This window comes from Solanum dulcamara, chromosome 1 (genome assembly GCF_947179165.1).
Source record: "Solanum dulcamara chromosome 1, daSolDulc1.2, whole genome shotgun sequence".
Taxonomy (NCBI): Eukaryota; Viridiplantae; Streptophyta; class Magnoliopsida; order Solanales; family Solanaceae; genus Solanum; species Solanum dulcamara.
Window position 1 is genome coordinate 87,313,684 of NC_077237.1, and position 24,738 is coordinate 87,338,421.

At 32.9% G+C, this 24,738-nt stretch overlaps 3 protein-coding genes across 3 annotated transcripts; all 3 read right to left on the minus strand.

The window, feature by feature from the left end:
• Nucleotides 1-500: 500 nt before the first annotated feature.
• Nucleotides 501-8,182, minus strand: LOC129883046 (uncharacterized). The gene is made up of 4 exons (XM_055957596.1): nt 7,909-8,182; nt 6,781-7,627; nt 2,274-3,279; nt 501-2,033 (listed from the first exon to the last, which is right to left on the minus strand). Exons 2-4 carry the CDS (start codon nt 6,856-6,858, stop codon nt 1,078-1,080), a joined length of 2,040 nt encoding a protein of 679 aa, XP_055813571.1. The 5' UTR covers nt 6,859-7,627; nt 7,909-8,182; the 3' UTR covers nt 501-1,077.
• A 5,810-nt stretch (nt 8,183-13,992) lies between these two features.
• On the minus strand, nt 13,993-16,123 carry LOC129883056 (UDP-glucuronate 4-epimerase 6-like). The gene is made up of 2 exons (XM_055957608.1): nt 15,719-16,123; nt 13,993-15,528 (listed from the first exon to the last, which is right to left on the minus strand). The coding sequence occupies exons 1-2, from the start codon at nt 16,050-16,052 to the stop codon at nt 14,501-14,503; spliced, it is 1,362 nt and encodes a 453-aa protein (XP_055813583.1). The 5' UTR covers nt 16,053-16,123; the 3' UTR covers nt 13,993-14,500.
• A 4,449-nt stretch (nt 16,124-20,572) lies between these two features.
• On the minus strand, nt 20,573-24,413 carry LOC129883065 (serine hydroxymethyltransferase 4-like). The gene is made up of 4 exons (XM_055957619.1): nt 23,650-24,413; nt 21,437-21,827; nt 21,239-21,340; nt 20,573-21,016 (listed from the first exon to the last, which is right to left on the minus strand). Exons 1-4 carry the CDS (start codon nt 24,325-24,327, stop codon nt 20,772-20,774), a joined length of 1,416 nt encoding a protein of 471 aa, XP_055813594.1. The 5' UTR covers nt 24,328-24,413; the 3' UTR covers nt 20,573-20,771.
• Between the last annotated feature and the right edge of the window lie 325 nt (nt 24,414-24,738).

The following is a 24,738-nucleotide window of genomic DNA, read 5'->3' on the forward strand; positions in this document are numbered from 1 at the left end:
AAGATACAATTGTTTTCAACTTATGTGAATTCAAGAATGAAACAAAAGAGAATTGCAATGTCTTTGTGATTGATGTGGTGAAGAATATTAAAATTTTGCCAATTAATTTAACACACAATCATCATCAACAAGAAGAAACTATTGATGATCATGAAGTGGAGACAAAAGAATTCACGAGGGTACAACCATTTGATCATGATGATGATGATGCTTTGGTACCAGTTTAGATTTTTAGGAAGCAAAAAGGTTGAACTGAAACAACAAGCGCAATGGAGTACAATTAATGTTCATCGATAGTGTATAAAATTTTTATATTAACAGATTAATTATTTTTCTTGTTGTATCAGATATCTTTTTTATTTTTAAAATTACAAATCTCACTTTTTTGTGAAGGTTTTCATTGGATTGTTTTTTAAAATTAATCTCATAGTTAGAAATTTATCTAATATTGTTATCGTATATAAGTTAAATAATTTAGACTTCTTGGCAAAGATCACTCATATAGAAACTTGTAAGATAATTATCAGGAAGTGGATTTGGATTATAGACAAAAAAAATGGGATCTAAGTGAATAAAATAAAATGAATTCAGCTGCTACCTCTTTTCTTTGATGTTACTTTTTTTTTTCCTTTTGCCCCCTCTTATCTTACAATATAGCAGAGTTCTATATTACAAAATCAAAATTTGTGTGGAGTTGTAAAAGCCACAAATACTAGTTCGTTTACACTCACTATTAGAATGGATCTAAGCTTTTAGAATAAAATTGAAGAAGCTTTTATGCATGCAACTTCCTAGACACAAAGGTTGGTTTCATCTGGGGTAGTAACAGTTACATGTTCAGGAACATGGCAACAAATGGTTTCTGTATCAACCTTCTAAGATGTGCCAAGCCCGCGGAAAGAACATCAATGGTGATTTTGATGTACCTAAATCTTGAGTTAATATCAGAACTTAATGCAAGCCACCAGGGTAGGAAGGCAAGAAAGAATCCAACCAAAAGCCCAGTATAGGCATCTCTGAGCCAAATAGCTTGCTTGGTCCTTGGAAACTCACCATGTTAGACCATGTCAACAGCAGTCAATAAGGTATTACGTATGGGAGAGCATAAACATCAGCAGATTCTATTCGCAAAGCTTCTGACCATACCCGATGGTCCTTAACTTCATCAAGACACACATCGGGTTTCCTAACCAGAGTACTCTTGCTTCCAAACAACCATTCTTGGTCATCAAATCCAGACCACTCGTCCATCTTGGGAACTGAGAGTATCTGGTTCAGATACTTGGAATCGGGATGAGGAGGTCTTTTAGATGTTTCAGCAATATGATCAGCACCAGGAGACATGGAAGAAGTCTTTGGTTTAAACAGAGCCATTGTCTTTGGTTTAGACATTGTTAATGTCTGACCTTTAATTGTACCATTGACCCCGCGCTCCTTGTTTCCAACCTCGAAATCAGTGGCAACTCCATGCTTGTTGGGCGACTTAATTGTACCATTGACCCCACGCACCTTGTTTCCCATCTCAATATCAGTGGCAACTCTATGCTTGTTGAATAACTTAATTGTACCATTGAGACTCTGCTCCTTGTTTATCACCTGAATATCGGTGGCACCACCTTGTTTGTCAGAAGATAACATGTCTGTTTTTTGGTGTGTCTCAGTGTTTCCCATCTCAATATCAGTGGCAACTCCATGCTTGTTGGATAACCTAACTGTACCATTGAGACTCTGGTCCTTGTTTATCAGCTGAATATTGGTAGCAACACCTTGTTTGTGGGAAGATAACAAGTCTGTTTTTTGGTGAGTCTCCATGTTTCCCATCTCAATATCAGTAGTAACTCCATGCTTGTTGGATAACTTCATTGTACCATTGAGACTCTGCTCCTTGTTTATCATCTGAATATTGGTGACAACACCTTGTTTGTTGGAAGATAGCATGTCTGCCTTTTGGTGAATCTCCAATCTCTTTCCATTCGGTGTGGGCTGATGAGAGGATGAGGGCCGCAGCAATTTAGCAGGCCTGACTTCATTCTCTGTACATTCGAACAAAAAAGAAGCAACACTGATCGGTCAAACCCAAAGAACAATCAATGCTGAACATGCTACAGACAACAAATGGAAACAGTGCTTACCAATTACCTAACAGATAACTACAGCCAAAAACATAAGAAACAAATCAGATACACACTTGCAGAGCCTTCCTACTATCAATAGAGGATAAAGCAATATAGTCTTCGATAAAATAGCAGATGCTAAATTTTTGGTTCACTCACCATGCAGGAAACCATTTGTTTCAATATCCTTTCTTTTTCTGTGATTTCCCTCTGTGACTCCAGCAATGGTATCCTTGAGTACAACTGCAACTTGGTGGTTGGTGTTACTAACACCAACAAAATTGCTCTTACTGATGTCTTTTGATTTATCCTTTTCACTTTTCTTGTGTGCACTTTTTTCCTTCCCTTTCTCTTCCTTTTTCTTTTCTTTATCCTTACCATGACTTTTCGAATCCTTTTCTTTTTTCTTCTTCTTGTCTCTTGGTTTGTCATCTCGTCTTTCTTTGGATTTCTCTTTTTCGTCTCTCCTGTTCTCAACATTCTCTTCCAATGGTGGCAGCAATCCATGAAATTTTCTCTCTTCCATCTCTGGGAAGCTCGGAAGTATTGCATTAGCACCAATTCTCGGTTCAACTCTGACTTGTTGTCCATCCATCTTGTTGCTATAAACACTTCTCTCCTTGTTCTTTTCCTTTTCGTTAGCCAAATTACCCGAATTCTTGATGTACATACTGTTTGTCTTTTCATCCCTTTTTGACTCAACTGGAAATCTCTCAGCCAATTGACTGACTGCGCCCTTCTGATCATCTCTAAACCTCCTAGCCAAATCCTGCACATATTTAGACTCCTCTGTCTCAACAGCAGGGAGACTGGATTCAAAGAGCTTCTCTGCATGCTGGACATGAGACTGATCATGGAATTTTGCTTCCTGTGAGTTGATGCTTTCATTTTTATGTTGATCTCCACGAGGAAGCTTCTGTCCACTGGAAGCCCCAGGTAGAACAGCAACTTTTGCCTCTTCAGAGAGATCGCTTCTCTCTTTATCCTTATCCTTATCCTTGTCCTTCTTTTTGTCCTTGTGTTTTTCCTTCTTGTCCCGGTGTTTATCCTTTTTGTCCTTCTTTTCTCTGTGTTTCCCATCGCTTCTGTCTTTATCCCTTCTTTCTTTACCATCTTTCTTATCTTTATCCTTCTCCTTTTTATGTTTTTTCTCTTTCCGTTTCTCCTACAGAACAGGAAAAAATGGCAGTTCTATATCAATAAACGAAGAAACCTTAAGGCAAGAAATTACAATTCTAGAAACAGAGTAAAGCACCAAACTTGGAAATCAGATTTAGGAGTTCAGAGGAAATCCTATATATAGGCTACGTGAGCATAAACACGTGAGAGCACTAAGGACATTCCGGTAGTTGCGTAGGAAAAGTATCAACAACCAGTTGAGAATCACTAACCTTCATTAGAGCAATCAGAATAATATGTAGCCATACAATGTTAAATTAGTAACAAGAAAGCAATACCACTAAACATTGGCATGTATTTACATTGAAAAATAGTAACAATCACACCAACAATTTGGAAGGCAGTGAAATTTTCCATCCCAAGGCAAAGAGCTACAACTGAGAATTTTAATTTTTTTGGGATGGTTAATGGTAGCCAAATAAACCCCACGAGAAGAAAATCAAAGTTAAAAATGTATCATCCTCCACCACGAGACTTTTACAGCTCCACGTAGTTCATCCCTAAAACATGTTTCTATATCCTCAAGAATAAGAACTTAATAACCTTGGGTAAAAGGGGAACAAGCAACATCATCTCAACTTTCCTATTTACATCACTAAAATGCACATAATTAACATCATCAGAGTTGAATCAATGGCACGTCTGGGACATAAATGCCAGATCACCTCAATATATAGGAGTTTGTTAACTCTCATGAACAAGGAACGAGCATTCAAGGTCAGTTCATTGGTTCCACTAACATAGGACGCCAGTTACACAACTGCTAAAATAGACAAACTGTTTTGACCTGAGAGTATGCTAAGAAATAAGATGTACCAGTTTCTGACGATTCACAATAAGTCGATCCATTTTACATCACCGGCGCAATATCAAATGCTACCTTGTTTAGCCAAAAAAAAAAATTGAATCCTACATGTTACTACACCCTCCTCTAAAGTAAATACTCTCCGTGCTCAATAATTGTCCTTCAGCTACACAGATAATTATAATCTCTATTGACATGCAAGGGATCCCATAGTTTCACGAAATTTTCTACCCTTACTGGGAAAACATCCTTAACTCATCTAGTTGCTCCGGATTACCATCATGTCATTTATATTGGGAAAGAAATTATGAATCTACTTTGCTGCTTCCTAGTTTTCTACTGAAGCTAAACAGCCTTCTTCCCATGAGATAAGAGAGCTCTCTTTTCCCTCTCTTACTAAAGCTAAGCTGACCAAAACCAGTCAGAATGTTGGCTGCTTCATGAAGCATAGCTTGTTGCATCCACTGGCAAGTGCAATTTACGCAGAACCAATTTTCCTAGGTCCATCTTAAAAAGAATTCTCAGGCAATACAAGGGCACCTTCTAGAAAGGTGATCACCGAATATTAGTTACAGGTCTAAGTTATTAAAATCATACAAGAGACTAATAAATAAAAGGCCTCAGGTGAACAAGTATACACTTGCAAAAGCTTGCAATTCACTTCCTACTCTAGGACTATCTGAATTAGTGAACTAATTGTAAAAGAAACGTCTTCTTGTTTTCAGATAAGTTATTGTGAAAGGAACTAGTACTAAAGGAAATCTGTAACCGTATACACCCTCATCTTTGTGAGGCACGCAAATCCTGTTCTGCCAAATCATTCACCTAATGTCAGACTTATGAGATTTTGGCTCAACAAACAGCCCTAAAGGCAATAGGTGGCATATGTTCAGATATAATAATTCACATTCTAAGGAACAATCAAGGCTTTCCAGGACGATCATTTTGTATGAAGATAGGAGACATGCAAGTATTATTAAGCCTTCCGATGATATTTCATTCAGATAGACTGTTTACTTGGGGGTTATCATGTTCTAATTGAAGGTAACCTAATATCTTGAAAGTAAAAGCAAGATATAGCAACTAGATCAAGTGTAGGAAAAGAATATCAAGCAATGACTTTGGCTAAATGTGAGCTTATGTATAAAGCAACTTCTCAAAGAGTTGAGGTGCAGAGAAGATGAACCAATGAAATTGATCTGCGACAATCAGTTGCATTGCACATTGCTTCAAATTTGATGTTTCATAAAGGAACGAACTGTTTAGAAATAGACTATGATTTTACTCAACAAAAGATTGAGGTTTCATCAACTCAAATGATTAATTGGAAAAAATTCTTACAAAATTACTATCTGGCTCCAAATTGAGTATACTCAAAACAAGTTATGATCATACAAAATATATTTCTCCAACTTGAGAGATGGTGTTAAGAATAATTGAAATTTATAAATATGGCAAAATTCAATACCTTGGGAATATGTGAAGTCAAATAGTATATTTAGACATGTCTTTGTTTTTTGCTCGTAGATATTAATTGAATCTCAACATGCTTGAGAAAACATCAAACAATTCATTCTCAAAATCTTGTGTTTCTCCTTTCTTTCTTTTTTGAGACAAGGGTAACTATCTCGTGTTTCTCCTTTCTTCATGGATATTAGGGGGGACACAATGAAAAACACATAGTGCATGTTGCCACTGAAAGAACATGTGCAAAAGCATGTTTACCCACAGCAAAATGGTCAGGCAGTGATACGACATTCATACTTTAGTAGCACATTTAAAATATTTTAAGAGAAAACAGAAAAGGAAAGAGGAAACTGTCATACTCATAATACTAAAATGACGCCATTTAATCTGAGGATATTTTCTCGGCTACCACAAAAATAAAGGCATTCTCCACTAAAATCTAAGGTCTTCAAAAGGAACGATCCCAATATCCTCAGTAAATTCTACAGCAAGGTTATTTTTCCAAATGTTTTAAGACATCATGCAGCAGAAATATCCACTAAACAGAATCATGCTGTACTCTTCCACACAAAAGGTGTTAATGATAAGACTGATCAATAAGTTTCTCTTTTCTTCATTTTGTATTCTTTTCACGAGCGACAATAATTACAACGTCTGATGAGTTTTCCAGGACTCAATGAGCAACTTTAACCCACCCCTGATGAAAGAGACTGATCAATAATTGCAACATATCACAATTGTTTCCTTAAGATGTCAACTAATGGATTCCACGATTATCCAAAGAAACTCGAAGGTTTTACTTGCATTAGTCGGCCAAGTTCATCTTAAAGCCCAAATCCATTTTCATATCAAAAACTTAAATTTCCAAAAAGGAATAACTAAACCATGACCAAACAAAACAATCAGGCATCACATCCTCGCTAATCTAGAAAAAACAATAAGCATATCCCTATACATCTCTCTTAAACAAGATTACCCTATCACTGAGCAAAGCTTCAAAAGAGTCTTCTCCATATAAATTAATCCAATCAAATTACCAATATTTAAAGTATCCTTCATACTTCAAAGGTTACTTTTAAAAAATCAATCCTTTCAAATATGTCCATGAATCACAGGTAAAGCCCTCAATAATAAGGTAACCGTCATGAAATATCAGTATTGGTATACAAAAGCATATCAACACAATAATGATATCGCCATATAACTTAAACAAACCTCTTTTAACAAGTCCCCGTCCTCTGGTCTAGGCTTCTTTTCATATCCTGGTGGTGGAAATGGAAAGCAACGAGACATGGCACAGAATTCTACTCTGAGTTAAAAAGGCGCTGTTTCGGAAACAGTGTCCTTCAGTTACTTTCTCACAGCAGTGTTCCAGTAACAAGCAACTAGACTTCTGTCCATTCACCATGACCCCACATTACTTTCCAGCTTCAATGCACCTTCATTAATCCTTTAACTCAAAACAGTCCAAAAACCAACCAACAGCCAAAACCAACTTAATTAAACTAGCTTTTCACTTCAAATATACCAATGTGATAAACAGAGTAGTCTGAAACTCCTTTCAATGTACTCTAAATCTAAGACGACCGAGTTAAAACACGAAAAAACACCACAAAAGCTTTTCAAGAACTATGTCAAACCAAATGGTTTTCCTTTTCAAAAGTAATCTGATCCTTTGTCTTGTCTGCAAAGCCAAAACTTTACAACTATCACCTCTTGCATATCACTTCCAAATGCAAATAACATAAACATCCCCTACACTATTAAGATGACGAAAAACGCGATCCCTTTTCACCTGGAAAGCTCGAAAACCTCCTTTTCTTTTTCCTTTGCTTCAGTAGTTCCCTGTCTCTAGTAGTATATACAGTCTTCTTCCATACCTAATCTCTATCATTCAATTCCCAACTTCAAATATCCACCAAATACCATTTTTTCACTCGGATCTGGGGCTGTAAATTACTCAACAAAAAGCTGAATTCAACACTGAAATACTTCCAATATGCTGATCAAACACGTAATTGCTTGGCGCTTCCCCCTGTAGGGCTGATCCGATTTGAAAACCCTAGAAAATTCCATCAAAACCAGCAAAAGAACAATCATTCAGCACCCAAGAACAGAACAAAAACCCTAAAATTTGTACATAAAAACTCAAACTCGTTCAAGTTTTGGGGAATCAAAGTGAACAATCAAACATCCTTTTCCAAAAATACAATATTTTCATCAAAACAACACAAAAATTCCCATTTTAATTCGAAAATCGAGAATCCCAAATGGGTAAAAATCTTATAACTGAGATTACAATCAATGAGATTGGATTTAATTCTTAATTTCTTATTTTTTTACCTTTTTATGAGGGATAAGATCTCAAGATTAACAACCAATATAACTTGAAAAACACTAAGGAAAGAATGGATTTTTGCAGCCAAAATTATTGTATTTTGAGTTTTCTCTTTGTCTCAATATGATGATGATGATGATGAACAATAGGGTTTGGGACAACTGGGTTTTTTTGTGTTTTTATTTTTTTTCCTTTCTTGGTTTGCTTTGCTGTTTTTTCTGTTCTGGGTTTGGGGGAAAATGCACGCAAAATGGCCAGAAGAAAGAGGGAAAAAAAGGAAACGGAGGGGGGTAAGAGCTTAAGCCTCACATATATATATTTTGAGAGAAATATTTTTGTGAGAAAAAAAAAAAAGCGGAGGGGGGGTGGGGGGGTGAAAGAGGGGGGAATCCCACTCTCACCATCTTGTCTGATGATGAAATCCCCACACTGCTTCAAAAATAGCTTCTTAGCGATTTACTGCCCTACCTTTATCAGTTACGTTAAAATTCATATTTATTTACACTTAATGTATGTCTCTATTCTTCAATTATTTGATTATTTTCGAATCAACTTCATATAGAACTAAAGAATTTTGAAGTTGAAGTTACAAGCTTCACTAATGCGTATTTAAAGTTGGGCTTACAAAATATAGCCTTAGATTTGTATGTTTGAAGTTGGCATATTACTTGTAGTGTTTGAACTTCGAATATTTAATTAGGTTTGAAGTTAAGGTTGACATTTGATAGTTTGAACTTTAGGTTTGTATATTTAAAGTTTCAACTATTAAATCTTTAACTTCAGACTTGAACATCAAGGATTGGAAGTTTCGGACTTTAGTCATATGTATTTAAAGTTGAACTTATTAAAATCTAATTAACTTGAGATTTATGTATGTTAGTTGGCATATGCTTGTAGTGTTTGAAATTAAATTATTTAGTCATGAAGTAAAATTTGACACATGACAATCTCAGATATAGGTTTGTATGTTTGAAGTTTCAAACTATCAAAATCTAACTTCAAACTTAAATTCGATTTGAAGTTGTAAACTTTAGTTATATGTATTTGAAGTTGAACTTAATAAAATCGAACTTGAGACTTATATTTGAAGTTGACATATTGTTTGTAGTGTTGTTCTAATGAGACATGGAGTATCTCTCTTCTCAATAATAAAATTACTATTTTCTTAAGAAAAAACAAAATATTGCTATCCATCTAATTATGATCTAGTACATAGTCGCGTTATCCTACCCTATTAGTAGGTGCATTAGTGCACTATAATTTCCTTTGTGGAGGACTCAGATTAGGATTAAAGGCTAATTGATTCATCTTTTGCACCATAGTAGTTGTAGTTCTGCTCATTGTTTATTGCATTTTGATTTCTGCATTCTATTGTTGTTTATAGTTGTGGCGCCGTTGTACTTTGACTGTCTTATCTATCTTATCTTATCTTATTTATTTATTTATTGTAGTTATGCCTCTTTCTTCCCGTACCACTCTACCACGACTTTCCCTTTTGCTATTCATGTTCTCATCTTGTTTTCTATATGTTTGCCCCTATCTGACCTTTTATCTTGTCCTCTTTTAAAGCCGAGGGTCTTTCGGAAACAGACGCTCTACCTTTCAAGGTGGGGGTTAGGTCTGCGTATACTCTACCCTCCCCAGACCCCACATTATGGGATTATACTGGGTTTGTTGTTGTTGTTGTTGTATCTAATTATGATCTAAATATTTGTAGTCAATTGTAAACTTTTGAAAAATATAATAGACAAGATTTTCTTGTTCTTTTTTAGTACAACATTTATGAAACTTCATATAAATTGGGAATTAATGTTTTGAATAAGAAGAATTTAGAATACAAGATTTAATATTCATAAGTGGATCATGTTACACAAGTATGAGTATTTAAAAATCAATTATATACAAAGTACTAACAACATAGCTATGTGATTGAAATGATTCATTTTATTAACTATATAAACAACTCACCTAACAAATACAAGAGTTTTCCAATATCAAACTTTATTAAAGAAAGAGGCAAATATGAAAAAAAAAATCAAACATTCATCTTGGCTTTGAACAATGAATTCCCCCCCCCCCCCCCACCCTCCACCCAAAAAAAATAGTTAATATGAAATAGAGAAAGTATTAATTAAATAAAATTTTATACTATCAGATTGCTCAGAAAATATCTACAGATTACACGTAAATTTTTCTTAAAATATGAGATTTATAATTCTAAAAGTAAAACAAGTCACCTGTTATAAATTACAATAGATAAAAATGAGCTAATAATATAAAAATTATTTACACTAACGATGTAATATAATTTAAACTCAATAAATAATACTCTACAGTCGAACTTCTTTTTTCAAGATGTTTCAAAGTTTAATACTCACTACATCTCATATTAATTGTCTATTTTTTTCTTTACATGCTTTTTAAGAATTATAAATAAGGACAATTTTACTTTAACCTTTAAGATTTTTTTTGAAACTTTACAAACTTGTTTATACTTTCAAAGAAAAATTAATTATAAGGGTGAAATAAAAAAATTAACTAACTCAATCTTAATTTTATAAATTGACAAATAATTTTAAAAACTGTTTATAAGAAGACGGATGATTAATATAAAATGGAGGGATTCGAGTATATAGATCTCGTCTCTTAGAATATCTTACATTTTGTTAGTCACGTATAGTCATAGAAAAGAAAAGTTAATGTCTTCCTCTACACATATAATGATAGAAATACTTTTATAATTATGATGTTAATGTCTGTTTACGCGCACATTAATTAATTTATGGAATATGTACTATTTCTCCTCATTAACATAATCAAATAATTTTGTCCACGAAAATTAAAATTGATTGGATAAAAGCACTCTTTAAAAAGGTACTAATTACAACATGTTATTTTAGTCCTTCTGCAGTGATGAGGTGTGACACAAATGTGCATGTATATGTTGTCAATGGTGGAACTGCACTTGTTCAAAGAGAGTCGTCTGACACTCTTGTTCGAAAAATAATATTGTATATATAGATTAATTTTTTTATTTATATATATGATATGTTTTTTTTATATATTTTTTATATTTATATTTTAAAATCAGCCAAACATTTAGCTTCATCTTTATCTGTTGCACAAACATGTTATCCATTGGCAATGCATTAAATAGGCAGGCATTGATAAAACTATTTACAAAAACAGTAATTAATTAGTTTGACTTTTTATATATGTGGCCTTTGTTTGTAAAAGCAAAATTGTAAGTTGTGGATATTTGAGTGTAATAAATTTGTGTTCCTAATATAAGTGCATATTTTGGCTTGCCGTAAATGTGATTTAACTAGTGACACTATGATATAAATTATAATTTATTGATCGCTAAATATCTTCTAAAAAATAAACACGATATAGAAAGATCGATTTGTCTCTTTAATACACAAGTATATTCAATAAAACAACTCAATAAAAAGGACTCAATCTTGATTATTTATCTTCAAATTATCTTAGATTAACTAGAAAGAAAATGTATGGGTTTGAAAATACCAATATGAAATAGATACCTTACTTGCTTTTTCCTATAATCAAATAAGGTAAATGACTCTCTATTTAAATTAGACGTCTCAAATTTTGATCCTATCATAGAAAAAATTTCAATAAAATTAAATTTTATAACACAAATTTGAATTAGTCGGATTAATTTTTTTAATACTAAATGCATATTTAGAAAAGGAAAATAACATCTCCTTATATAAAGACAACCTACAAGAAAACAAATGTGCCCTAGAAAACACAAAATCAATAGGACTTGTAGCTGTTTATTGGTAAGTTAAAAAGGTTACATTTTTATAGCTACATCTTCAAGTGTACCTTTAATAAATGACTTTCTATTTTTGGTATTTACATCCAATACAAAGAATCTTGAATATTAATTTTTGTACTTTCTTATTTCTCAGCTTGTATAGTCGTAGTAGTATTTTCTTCTCTTAATGGAAAAAAAAAATGTTGATAAACCTAGGGTATTTTTTTTTCATGTACCCCCAAAGAAAGGAGTTTTCCATTAGTATATAATAATTCACATAAATTTCAAAAGATTTATTATTTAATAATGGACACATCAAAACATGTTAATGCATACTCGTGGGGTGATTATCACCACCTGCACTTCATATCTCGATACAGAAAAATACGTAACTCGCTTGCTGTTCAATGCAATTACGTCTATTCTTTCAATCATTAACTTAAAAGATCGCAACAACAAGGAGCAACCCGTCCATAGATAGTAGGGTGCTACTTGCGAAGTCCGTCTTTTCATTCTTTGCGTTAAGAGAGAGTCGCCGAAAGGTTTATTTTTGGAGTGAAAGAAAATTTGACGATGTAAATCATAATGACATTTGTTATGTACACTCATAGTTCTTATTTGTGGAGTAAGAGATTGTTTGATTAAAGATAAATTATATCATGATTAATAATATAGGAATTGTAACGAAAAAAAAAAACTATTTCATTTTTATTTTCCACTCGATATTTGAGAGCATGTGGTTCACGCGCTTATAGGAGCGTGAAAGAAAGAGTCTTGTAGGAAAGGCCATTTTGCCTAATCTGCATGTGGGTTGGTTCCTTCCCCATTGTGAAAACATCAGTCTTGTCCCTCCACGTGTCACTGCAGGGTTATTTTTAAACATATATCTGACCGTACACGTGTCCATGTCACCTTCCATCTTTGAAATGACAAAATTGAGTCACCATGGAGAGGTACGGACGACTACTTCGTATGTTTACTTTTTTTCATATTTTAAAATTGTTTTAGTGAAAGAATCATAACTCCGTCATTAATAAAAGAGTGGTAGGATAAACTATAGGTACTTTAACAAGAACAAATTGTGACTAAGTGGACCGATAGATTTCAAACATCAAATAAGTAGTTAAACCCAATGGTGGAGAGCTCCATGACTCAAAATCTAAATGTGTTTGACTAATTTTTTATCGAAAAATCATATTATCTATATATATTGAGTAGAGATTACTTTTTATGTATGCATATATTTATAAATCCATGTTAATTAATCATTTGATTCAAATTAACTCCATGTTGAAGTCTCCATCTCACTTTGATTCTGACATTGACATCGACACTTTAATTAAATATTATATATTTAATATTTATATCAAATAAACGTAAAATATGTGACTTGTGCAAGGACACTTTGACTAAATATTTTACATCTAATATTTATATCAAATCAATAAACATAAAATATGTGACTTGTGCATAATTAAGCTTTGTTTCTAATATACTATGTTGTCTTTGGGATGGAAAAAAAAAGAGAAGAAAACATATTTCTTAATGCAACATCATGGACCTATGGGTTTCTAGTTATTTGGGCCTTCGCTATCCTGCCCAGCCCAGTAACCCGGCCAGCCCATGTATAGCCCAAAAACTGCTACAATATCTGTTCTTGAAGGTCATATATCTTGTTTTGGTTTGAGTTTAGAGTTTAGACATGGGCCAAGTTCTTCGTTATTAGGTTCATTCAAATTCAATAATTTTTGTGCAAAAGATTACATAAAAATTTATAAAGTTTCAATAAATATCCGTTTTGAGCCTGTAATTTAAAGCACAACAATCTCAGTACTAAGAACCTTAAACGTTAAATTAATCAATCAAGTTAAAATCTTTAATTCGCCTATAGATTTAAGGTTTCCAATTTCATGTGTTCTAGTGCTCCTTATTAATTAATTGTAGAATGACATGTAAACAATAGATATATTATAGGAAAATATGTATTCACATCCAATGTTTTCACTTAACTTATACATATAGGTTTGTGTGCACATGCACGTTGTAAATTTATTAATTTGATATAAATATAGAATCTTTTACTAGAAACATTTCAATTCCAATTATGATGGAATTTCACATTAGCATATTTAATAAAAAAATATATGCATAATTGACAATAAATCTCATACGATAATTGATGATCGATCGAATTTATCCTCGAACTTTCAGAATAATTTGCCCAACTCATATCGAGTCACTTTAATAACAACAAGGGAGGGCAAAGTTGTTCCATTTCCTATCAAGTATAATTTTCACCTATGACTAATATATATAAACCTATGACTTTTTTATCCTTTTTAAATCTTTAAAATATATAAAAACTATTTTTAAAAAAGAGAATCAATAAATAAACAAATAATATAAAGCCAAAGAAAGCATAAAAGAGAATCTTGATTTTAATTAATCATCATTGATATCTTGATTGATGACACAGCTGATCTGCACTAATTTTTTTGTACAGAAATTCCAGCCATTTTTTTCCCTTTCCTAATACATAATATTCCTACATACAAAACAAACAAGACTATTTTAAAACATTTATTACAAACCCCCACTTCACAAAATAATCTACACTTGTCTTTTCCTCCTCCTCTCACTTTTCTTGGTATATATGAAAAAAGAAACAAAAAAAATATAAACATGTGGAGAATCACCATCTATCGGCTAGTATCGCTTTCTTAACATGCAGAATTATCTAACTGGACATGGGAGTGACACAATGATCAAGATGTATTACAAACTGACCTGAATATCACTGTACATATCATGACTCAATCTTGAGAATGGTCATTAGAGGAGTCTAATTCTTTTGATTGAATCCCATAATAACTTACATACCACTTGACAAACTTCCTCAATCCACTTGACAAATCTGTGGTTGGCTTATACCCAAAATCCTTTTTAGCCAATGTAACATTAGCATGTGTAAATGGTACATCACCATTTCTTGGCATTTTAATCACATTTTTTTTAGCCTTCACATTTAATAAATTCTCCAAAATTGTCACCAATTTATTCACTGATACTGGTGAAGTGTTACCTAAATTGTACACCCTTAATTGTGCCGGACCCTTCTTCTTTCCTCCGCTACCGGTGCTCTTCTCCGCCGTGTCTAACGACCCGAGACACCCTTTAACGATGTCATCGATATACGTGAAGTCACGCGCCACCTCTTTATCGTCTTGTGTAACGTAAACATTTATTGGTTTACCTTGTACCATGTACTTAGTGAAAAAAAAATAGGCCATGTCAGGTCTACCCCATGGTCCGTAAACGGTAAAAAACCTTAATGCGGTTAAAGAAAGACCGTAAATATGATTATATGTATGTGCAATTTCTTCACCGGCTTTTTTCGTAGCAGCATAAAGGCTAGCTGGTTGATCCGTACGATGATTTTCAGAAAATGGTACATTTGTGTTCAACCCGTAAACCGAACTGGACGATGCCCAGACAATTGCGGGTTGAGGGTTAGCTAACTTGACCGTCTCTAATAAATTGACAAACCCCGCAATGTTCGATTGGACGTACGATAGTGGATTTTTCATCGCGTACCGTACGCCTGCTTGCGCGGCTAGATGTAGTACGTGCGTGAATGGAACGATGTCGAACAGTTTAGCCAACAGCTTGCCATCGTTTATATCACCTTCCACGATGAAGACTTCGTGTTGCGCCAATAACTTCTGACGTCCACGTTTCAATGACGGATCATAATAGGAATTAAAGTTATCTATTCCCAAGACTCCATCTCCACGCTTTTTTAATGCCATTGAGCAATGAGAACCAACAAAGCCAGCCGCACCTTAAACCAAAAGGCGAATTCAGAACTTAATTAACCTTTTAAATTTTGATTTTTTTGATTTTATATGAAAGTATGAGTTCAAAACATTATAATTATATATATATGTACGCTAACTTTTATATGATTTTCATGTATATATCTATATGGTCTAATTTAAATTAAATCGCGTAAATTATACATTCGTACTAACCTGTAACCAATACTGATAAACCATTGACACGTCGAGGAGTGGAGGAGTGGCGGACTTGTTTCTCCCAAGCGGCGCCACCACCGTAGAAGGCGGAGGAGAGGAGGTTATGGGTGGTGGTGTGAATATTATGATGATGTGGAATATTATTTTCTGATGAGGTAAAAGGAGGGTAATTTATGATGAAAAAAAAGATTAATAATAGAGCTACTAAAAGTGTAACTCTAAAAAGAAGTTTAGAAGAAGCAACAATTAATTTTGTGCTATTTACTCTTCTAATATAGCTATTATATCTCTCTAATTTCATTACTTTGTTTGTATCAATTGGAGATGCCATCGATCATGAAAGTTTTTTACTAAATGTTTGAAAATAAGTAGAAAGAGATTTATTGAGAATATTGTGTTTCTTGAGGAATTGAGAATGTGAAGATAAGAGGATTATAAAGGGGGAAAAAAAGAGTGGTGGACCTAAAGAGAAGGGGAAAGAGAAAATTTTGGGATTATGTTTGTTGGATATATTACCATAGTTTAAATTAAGTATATACTAAAAATAACATTAACAATAATTGTAGTAATAATAACAACGTGTAAATTCATATTTTTACATGCTTGCGTAAGAACAAAATATTTGTATTAGTGTAGATTATCTATATCACATCTTTTGAATGCAATCCTTTTCTGATCTGATTCTGTTAAAGCGGACTTTTTAGCTTAATTCCAATAAGAAAAACTAATTAATACTCCATTTTTTTTATATAAAGTTTAACAAAGAAAGAAAGTTTTTTTTTTAAAAAAATTGCTATGTAAAATTTGCCAGAACGTTTATGTATCTATTAAATTATTGAAAATTGTGATATTAAATATGTTATAATATTTGCATGATTATAGAAATAGTCTCACCGAAGGAAATGTATAATTTTAAAATCAATATTGGTTTAATTATTTATTAAAATTTCGAGATAAGTTATTTTGTGATTTTATCTCAATCAAATATAAAATATATAAAAACACATCTTACTGAATTTGTTATACATATTAAGTTACATTTTAAACATAAATATATATTTTGAGCAATATTAAGTTAAATTTTAAACATAAGTACATATTTTGAGCCGACTTATTAAATTTTATTGAATTCGTTCATAAAACTCCAATTCCAATATGCAATGTACCACATGAAAGAAAACAGATAAGACCAAGAGTTTTGTTAAATGTAGAAATGACAGGTTTTTAATTTTTCTTTTTTTTCATAGGGTACTCATGGGACACCCTTATCTAGGTTTAGCACATGTAATAGGAAACTTCCTTACATCTTTCATACTGAATTGGGCAAATGGTCTTTTTTATTATTTTAAAGATGTTCGCTATTCGCATTGAATTTCAATAAATTTTGAATTCGCATTAAAAAGTCAAGGTGGTTTCATATTCAAAAGCTCGAATCCAAAATCTTTAATAATTAAAAATGAAGAAGAACTTATTACTCCATTACAATCGTAGTCGTTGACGGACAAATGATCTATATTTCTTCTTTTCACTTTCACAACAAAAAATAGTACACATGCATGTTGATATTGACTTTTTAAGGATTTATCCTTTGAATTTTTGGATTTATTATGTGTGTGTGGGGTAGGGTGGGTTGACGTGGGGGACAATGTATCCTACTATATTGAGAATTGAAAGGCACCTTGTTGTCCTTAATATGTGCAAGTGGAGTAATGCGCGTTATGTCTTTAAAAATATTCACACTTAAGGATACGACTTAATTAAAGCTGTCAAAATGTGGTGGCCATTTTAAAAGACTAATGTGTGTCAAGTCTCTAAAATTTACACTTTTTAAAGAAATTTATTTAATACATACAATAATTGATTTAAAATTTGGTAATTTTAAAAATTAAAATTTTAAATTCATAAAATTTAAAATCATTGTTCCGCAACCTTTGCTAGTGATTAGTGAAATAGGATTAAAAACATGAGGGTTCAAGTTTAAAAATAAAAAACATTAAGTGATTCTTTTCATCATTTCAAGGATTACTAGACATATTGAATTGCGCAATATCTGTACTGATGAGAAATATAACATATATATTGTTATTCATTACTTCGATATCTTATAGCTTCCTAACTTAGCAAGGTCCCAAAGCCGATGAACGACTTTCGATTGACTTATTCATTCGATTTGTAGTCATAGTGTATTAGAGTTTTTTAAACTCGATAATCAATTTATTACTTGCTCCTTCTATAAATACGCTTTGGATGATCCTATAGCCATGTACCTCGAAGCATTTTTATTTTCAATCAATAGCGACGGTAAAGGAAGGTATCAACGTATCGTCCCTTCTTTGTCGATGTCTGATTAAATTCGAATTTACATTTGAAATTTTTTGAAGAGTAAAGAGTGATGCAAGAATTTTCAGCTCTCTCTCTCACAAATAATTTGTCGGTAGAGACTACAATCCAAGGGAACTTTCATTGCATCTTGTTATTGTAATTTCATTTACTTTTGGGGCTTTAGTGTCATTTGACTAAAACATTAGCTCCTTAGACCGATATATTAGTCCGACAAGTTTATAAATTTACGACAGATACAGTCCTCCTAATTTTATTTTTGTCCTCTTTTGGTCCTAATGTCAACTTTAATCATTAATTTTGCGGTCCTTTTAATTATTTATTTTATCAATAATAGCACTAAAATTGGATTATTTTATTTACTACCCAAAATAAAAAATATATATACTTTTTATTTCATCACATTTTTGTAAACATGAATTTAATCTTTTGATGTTATATTACATTGCTGAAATATTAGCTTATACATATATAATTTGAAATCATTTATATTGATCCATGTGAAATCTTGACTTCCTGTATTAATACATAAAACATAACCTTCATTAATACATAAAACAAATTGAGAGTTTCATTAATTAAACGAATAATATATAATTTATCCATATTGAGAAGTTCATTCTTTTGCCAATGCATGTTTCTTAAAATTGAATGGACCTTTGTAATATTAAGGAAACTTTAGGATTGAAAGTGTAATATTCTATTTCAAGAACTATGGCCCATCTGGTGGAAAATGGAAATAGACCAATGACATATAGATAATTGAAAGAACAATGATTGAAATGGTTATATTGTTGACAATTGGGAACAATTTGTTGAAATTTTAGGACTCAATTATTAGTTTGTTAAGATATTTCTCCATACTTTAATTTCCATGACATAGGATGACAAGTCAATTTGTTAGACTGAATCAATTTGCATGCATTTTAATGATTAATCTATTGAATATTTATTATTTTAATTATCGATAAATATATCAATGATTCTGCCTGACAAAATTTAAACAAATAAAATAAATCATGACTTAATATAATAGATATTGAATTTACTTAACTTCTTCGGTGTTTACTTTTTTATATTTTGATTTTTTCGATTATTTTTTTTTGACTCCGCGACTATTAATATGAGTATACAAAGAAGAAGTGCAAGTAATACTCCATGCTCCTTTGGCTACAAATTCATTAAGATTTACAAGTGAGAAATTCAAAAGCTCGAGATTAGAGAATATAAAAAGAGTTAGAATAATTATTTTGAGTATGATTGTGATGAAGAAAATTGTAATTAGCAATTTCATATATATGCTTGTGTATTAGATTTGAATGAACTATAGTTACAAGAGGCACGTGTATCCCATTATCTCCTTAAAAATCTTAAATCAAATTTTTTTGGCTTAACTTTATTCCAATTTTATCGAGGGATCGAGCGATCTCATTTAATTTTCACATGAGTTGCTCAAATTATGTGATTGTTTTTACTTTTCGTGGAGGATTAGATTCAGTAATAAAAGAAAATCCTTGAAAACTCACTTTTATCGCTTATGTTATTTTCATATATTTTGAATCCTTTGGCTATCGACAACAAATATATTTGACTATAGTTATAACTTTGTTGTAAAATCTATTAATATCATATTTATTAATCTAAATATATGTATCAATTCTTCTACTATTATATATTAAATAATTTCCACTCATTGTGAAAAGAGGCTTGCTCAGTTGGTTAAGCACCTCCACCCACGACCGGTAGGTCCTGGGTTCGAGTCACATTGGAGGGGAAGTGTGGAAACACTATAAATTCTCCAAAATGGGGGGTAAAAAAAAAAAAAAAAAAAAAAGTAGTGACCCTAGAAAATAAAGGCCCATGGCCACATGCTAAGGCTTTCATAAGTCAAATTTCAATTGTTATCAGTCACCTTTACTTGATTGAGTCTTTATTTAGGCGTAATACATAAATTCACTTTTAAATTTGGCTTCAACTTGTAAGTATGATTTTCAATTTTTATAGTACACAAATAGATACTTTAACTATCTATTTTTTAAATAAAAAAATATGTGAATCCAACAGCCAAAATGTGTGATATAGAAATGCTCCCACGTGGATTTTTGAGCCACTCAGTGGCTGACACATAATTTTAAAAATTACATGTATTTTATAATTAAAAAAAAGAAATTAAAGAAAAGGAATTCATTAAGGATAAAATTGTCATTTTCACTTTTTTTTTACTATTGTGGACCTCAAAAATTACACTTGACGCACTTGAATTGCATCTCGATAACGCATTTTGCCAGATTGGATTCACTTTTTTTTTGTTTAAAAAATAGATAGTTAAAGTGTTTATTTATGCAAAAGTTGAAACTCATACTTGAAATTTGAAGCCAAATTTAGGGGCAATTTATGTATTATGCCCTTTATTTAATACAAAAGGGTAGTTTGGTCCACGGACAAAATTATTTCAAAATTATAATATTTCATCTAAGAGATGGGATAAAATAATATTTCAAACTTCTTTCAAGACAAGATCCAATTACTAACCTAAAACTAAAAAAGTACAGTAACAAGGCATAATACTTATTTTTCTTCTTCTTAGAAAATGAATTTAACTTCAACGGAATTTTTTTTCTTGAACAAAACAAGGTAAAGAAAAACTATATATATATATTAAAAAAAAAAAAAAAAAAAAGTAAGAGTAGCAGTAGCGCGAAATGTGAGTTTAATCCTTGTACTTCATTTCGGACATTTTGAATCCAGGCATGTCGAAAGAGGAGGCAAATTTCTCAACATCTACTTTGAGTTCTTCAATTTCCTTGTTATTAACAAGTCCCTTGTTGAAGTCCTTCAAAAGCTTTCCATGTTCTTTCTGGATGTTCAAGGTGATTGTCACAGCCCTGTGAAGGAACTCGCCGATCTGTTCAAAGTCCTTCTCAAGCAAACCCCTCGATGTCATGGCGGGAGTACCTGCATAGAAATCCCGTTAGTTACTTCTTTTTTATCCTACTACGGATATAAACCCGAAGGGGGACCTTGGAAAACAACAGTAAGAGTTGTGATGTGACCAGTAGGTCAGGATTCAAGCAGCGGGAAGCCTTACTCTATTGTTTGGTCTAAACTTCTTTGGTCTCTAGACATTTTAATAGCAACAACCAACAAAAAAGATGAGCCAAGTGGTTGAGCTCTTACCGATACGAACACCTCCAGGGGCTAAAGCACTGCTGTCACCAAATACAGCATTCTTGTTAACAGTAATGTTAGCAAGGTCACAAAGCTTCTCGACCTTGTTACCTGCAAAAATGTCAAACAGATACATTTGTGTCAATCAACTATTAATTCTTAGAATACTCGACATTCCAAAAGACCGAGTATACTTTGATCTCTTACCAGTCAAACCCAGAGGGCGAAGATCCCAAAGAACAAGGTGGTTCTCAGTCCCGCTAGTGACAAGCTTGTATCCTTTACTCATCAGGAAGTTGCCAAGAGCAACAGCATTGGCCTTAACTTGCTTAGCATAGGCCTTAAAACCGGGAGTCATAGCCTGTTTCAGGGCCACAGCTAAAGCACCAATTTGGTGGTTGTGAGGACCACCCTGGAGAGCGGGGAAAACAGAAAAATTAATCTTGTCTTCAAAGTCATATACTGCATTCTCAGGCTGGCCCTTCTTAGGTGGCTTGGGACCCTTGCGGAAGAAGATCATACCCGCTCGTGGACCTCTTAAGCTCTTGTGGGTAGTAGTAGTGACCAAGTCACAATATTCAAAGGGATTTGCTGCTTCCTATATCCACAAACAACGAGTTTCAGCATACTAAATTACCACCACATTCTTTCCAAGATTCAACTACGTAATAGTGCAAATAAAATGTGTATGTTGAAGATGACAGTAGTACAGATTCACCGAGAGAATTCTGGAATTGAATAACAAGGAAAACAACAAACTTGGAATTGAGAAATAGACCTCTGTTACATCTCGCGTCTCAAGGACAAAGCATTTCATTAAAACTTCTACAATGCTCAGATCCACCACAATATAATAAGCCAAAACCGCCACATGCCCTTTCTTTCTATGGCAGCTTGAAGGCCTAAGAGTAGCTTTAGTTAAGACACTCTAACAAAGACAGAGTCTCGAAATTCCAAAATTGATAACTCAAAACGCCGTGCATAAAACAAATGCAAATCATTAGAAATCAGATTCTGGTATATACTAATTATGTGAAGACAGCTGAAGTTGCAATTTTCCATTAAGCCTCGTGATAATCATGCATTCAAACAAAAATTGATAGAACCACAAACTCAGGTAATAACCAATTTCAACATTAACTCATATATTAACAACAACAACAAACCCAGTATAATCCCACCATGTGGTGTCTGGGGAGGGTAGAGTGTACGCAGACCTAACCCCCACCTTGAAAGGTAGGGCGGTTGTTTCCGAAAGACCCTCGGCTTCAAGTGAGGAAAACAAGATAAAAGGTCAGATAAGGACAAGCATATCGAAAACAAGATGAAAATAAGGAATAGCAAAAGTGAGAAAGTCATGGTAGAATGGTATGAAAAGAAAGAAGCATTAACTACTATAAATAAATAAATAAATAAATAAGATAATGAAAGTACAATGGCGCCACAACTATAAACTACAATACAATGCAGAAATCAAATGGCAATAAACAATGAGCAATGAGCAGAACTACAACTACTATGATGTAAAAAATCAGTCACCTAGCCTTTCAGCATAAAACCCAGATCACGAAAACATCTAATATTTCGGAAAATTACTACTCCCTCCACTTCAATCTGTTTGTCTTACGTAAAGAATGTTCCTTTTCTTTTTTGACAACCCTTTAATTCTAACTTTCCACAAGTCATGTTTAAACCACAAAACTAAAGCACATTTTGATACATTATATCTTTAGTTTAAGACCACGAGATTCAAAAAGCATTCATTTGTTTCTTAAACTTCGCGTCAAGTCAAAACCACACAACCAAATTGAAACATTGGGAGTACAAATTAGCATGGAAACAAATATGGGGTGTGCCTAGATCACAATGCAACAAAAAATCAGCATGGAAACAAAATTAGTTGGGGTTGACTATATGAATCAAAATGGCGACATATCTTTCTTTTAATACCAAGAGATTCAAAAGTCTTCTTAGTTTCTTAAACTTTGTATCAAGCCAAAACCAAACAAACAAATTGAAATATTGGGAGTATAAATTAGCATGGAAACGAAAAGACAAAAAATTGGGTGTGCCTAGATCACAATGCAACAAATATTAGCATGGAAACAAAACTAGTATGGGTCGACCATATGAATCAAAATGACATCAAATAAAAGCAAAACTAAATGCATATCCACCTCTAAACCAATTCAGAATCAAAATATGACATAAAAACAATCTAGCCTGGTGGTCAATGAAGTGGTCGAGAGCTATGAGGTCTCAAGTTCAAATTCAAGCGAAACAAGAAACACTAGGTGATTCTTCCCATGTGTTCTAACCTTCGTGACAAGTGTTACCTAGGTACACAAAATCTAGCCCAAACACCATGATCATAAACAAAAATTTACAATCTTTAAACCAGAAATCCATAAAAAATTTACCTGAGCAGCAACAAGTCCACTAATATGAGCCATATCACAAAGCAAAAGAGCTCCACATTTATCAGCAACTTCTCTAAACCTCTTATAATCCCAATCTCTAGGATAAGCACTACCTCCACAAATAATCAATTTAGGTCTAAAATCCAATGCCTTCTCTTCCAATCTATCATAATCAATATACCCAGTTGAAAAATCCAACTTATAAGGCAAACTCTCAAAGTAAATCGAAGTAGCAGAAATCTTTTTCCCACCAGATGTATAATACCCATGTGTTAAATGTCCTCCAGATGGCAAATCTAAACCCATAATTCTATCATGGGGGTTTAAAACTGCTGTATACGCAGCGAAATTAGCTGGGCTACCTGAATATGGCTGAACATTAACACCCCATTTCGTTGGATCTAAATGAAACGCTTGTAAAGCTCGAGTTCTTGTGAGATTTTCAATTTCGTCTATGTATTCATTGCCACCGTAATAACGGTTTCCGGGTATACCCTCTGAGTATTTGTTTGTTAATGCACTGCCAAGAGCTTCAATTACGGCAAATGAAGTGAAGTTTTCTGATGCGATGAGTTCGATTCCGCGACATTGGCGGCGTTTTTCTTTTTCTATGAGGTCGAAAATTTCTGGGTCTGTTGTGTTAAGGGGTTCATTGCCCCACACAGAAACTGGATCCATTTTTGAGGAAATTTGAGGAATTTTGAAGAGGAAAAATGGAGAAATGGAGGAAAACAGAGGGGGAAAATGGGAAGATTATACAGAGGAGGTGAAGAAATGAAGGAGAGTTTTTAAATAGATAAGTTTATGTGAATTGACAATAATACCCTTTCGATTTTTTTTCTTTTAAAAAATAGTTTTTAATTATAATTTATTTTTTAAAAAAAAGTTTGTTGAGGATGTTTGGTAAAACTGATTTTTTGGGGGTGTTGGTGAAATTGAGGGTTAAAATAGTGACATGTATTTTGGTGGTTGAAATTTTTTGTTGGTATTTTGTAATTTAATAAGTGAATTATGTTAAAGTTAGTAGGCTAAATATAGCCCCTTAAATTTGGTATTACTTAGAAGTTAAAGATATAAAAACTTAGCTAG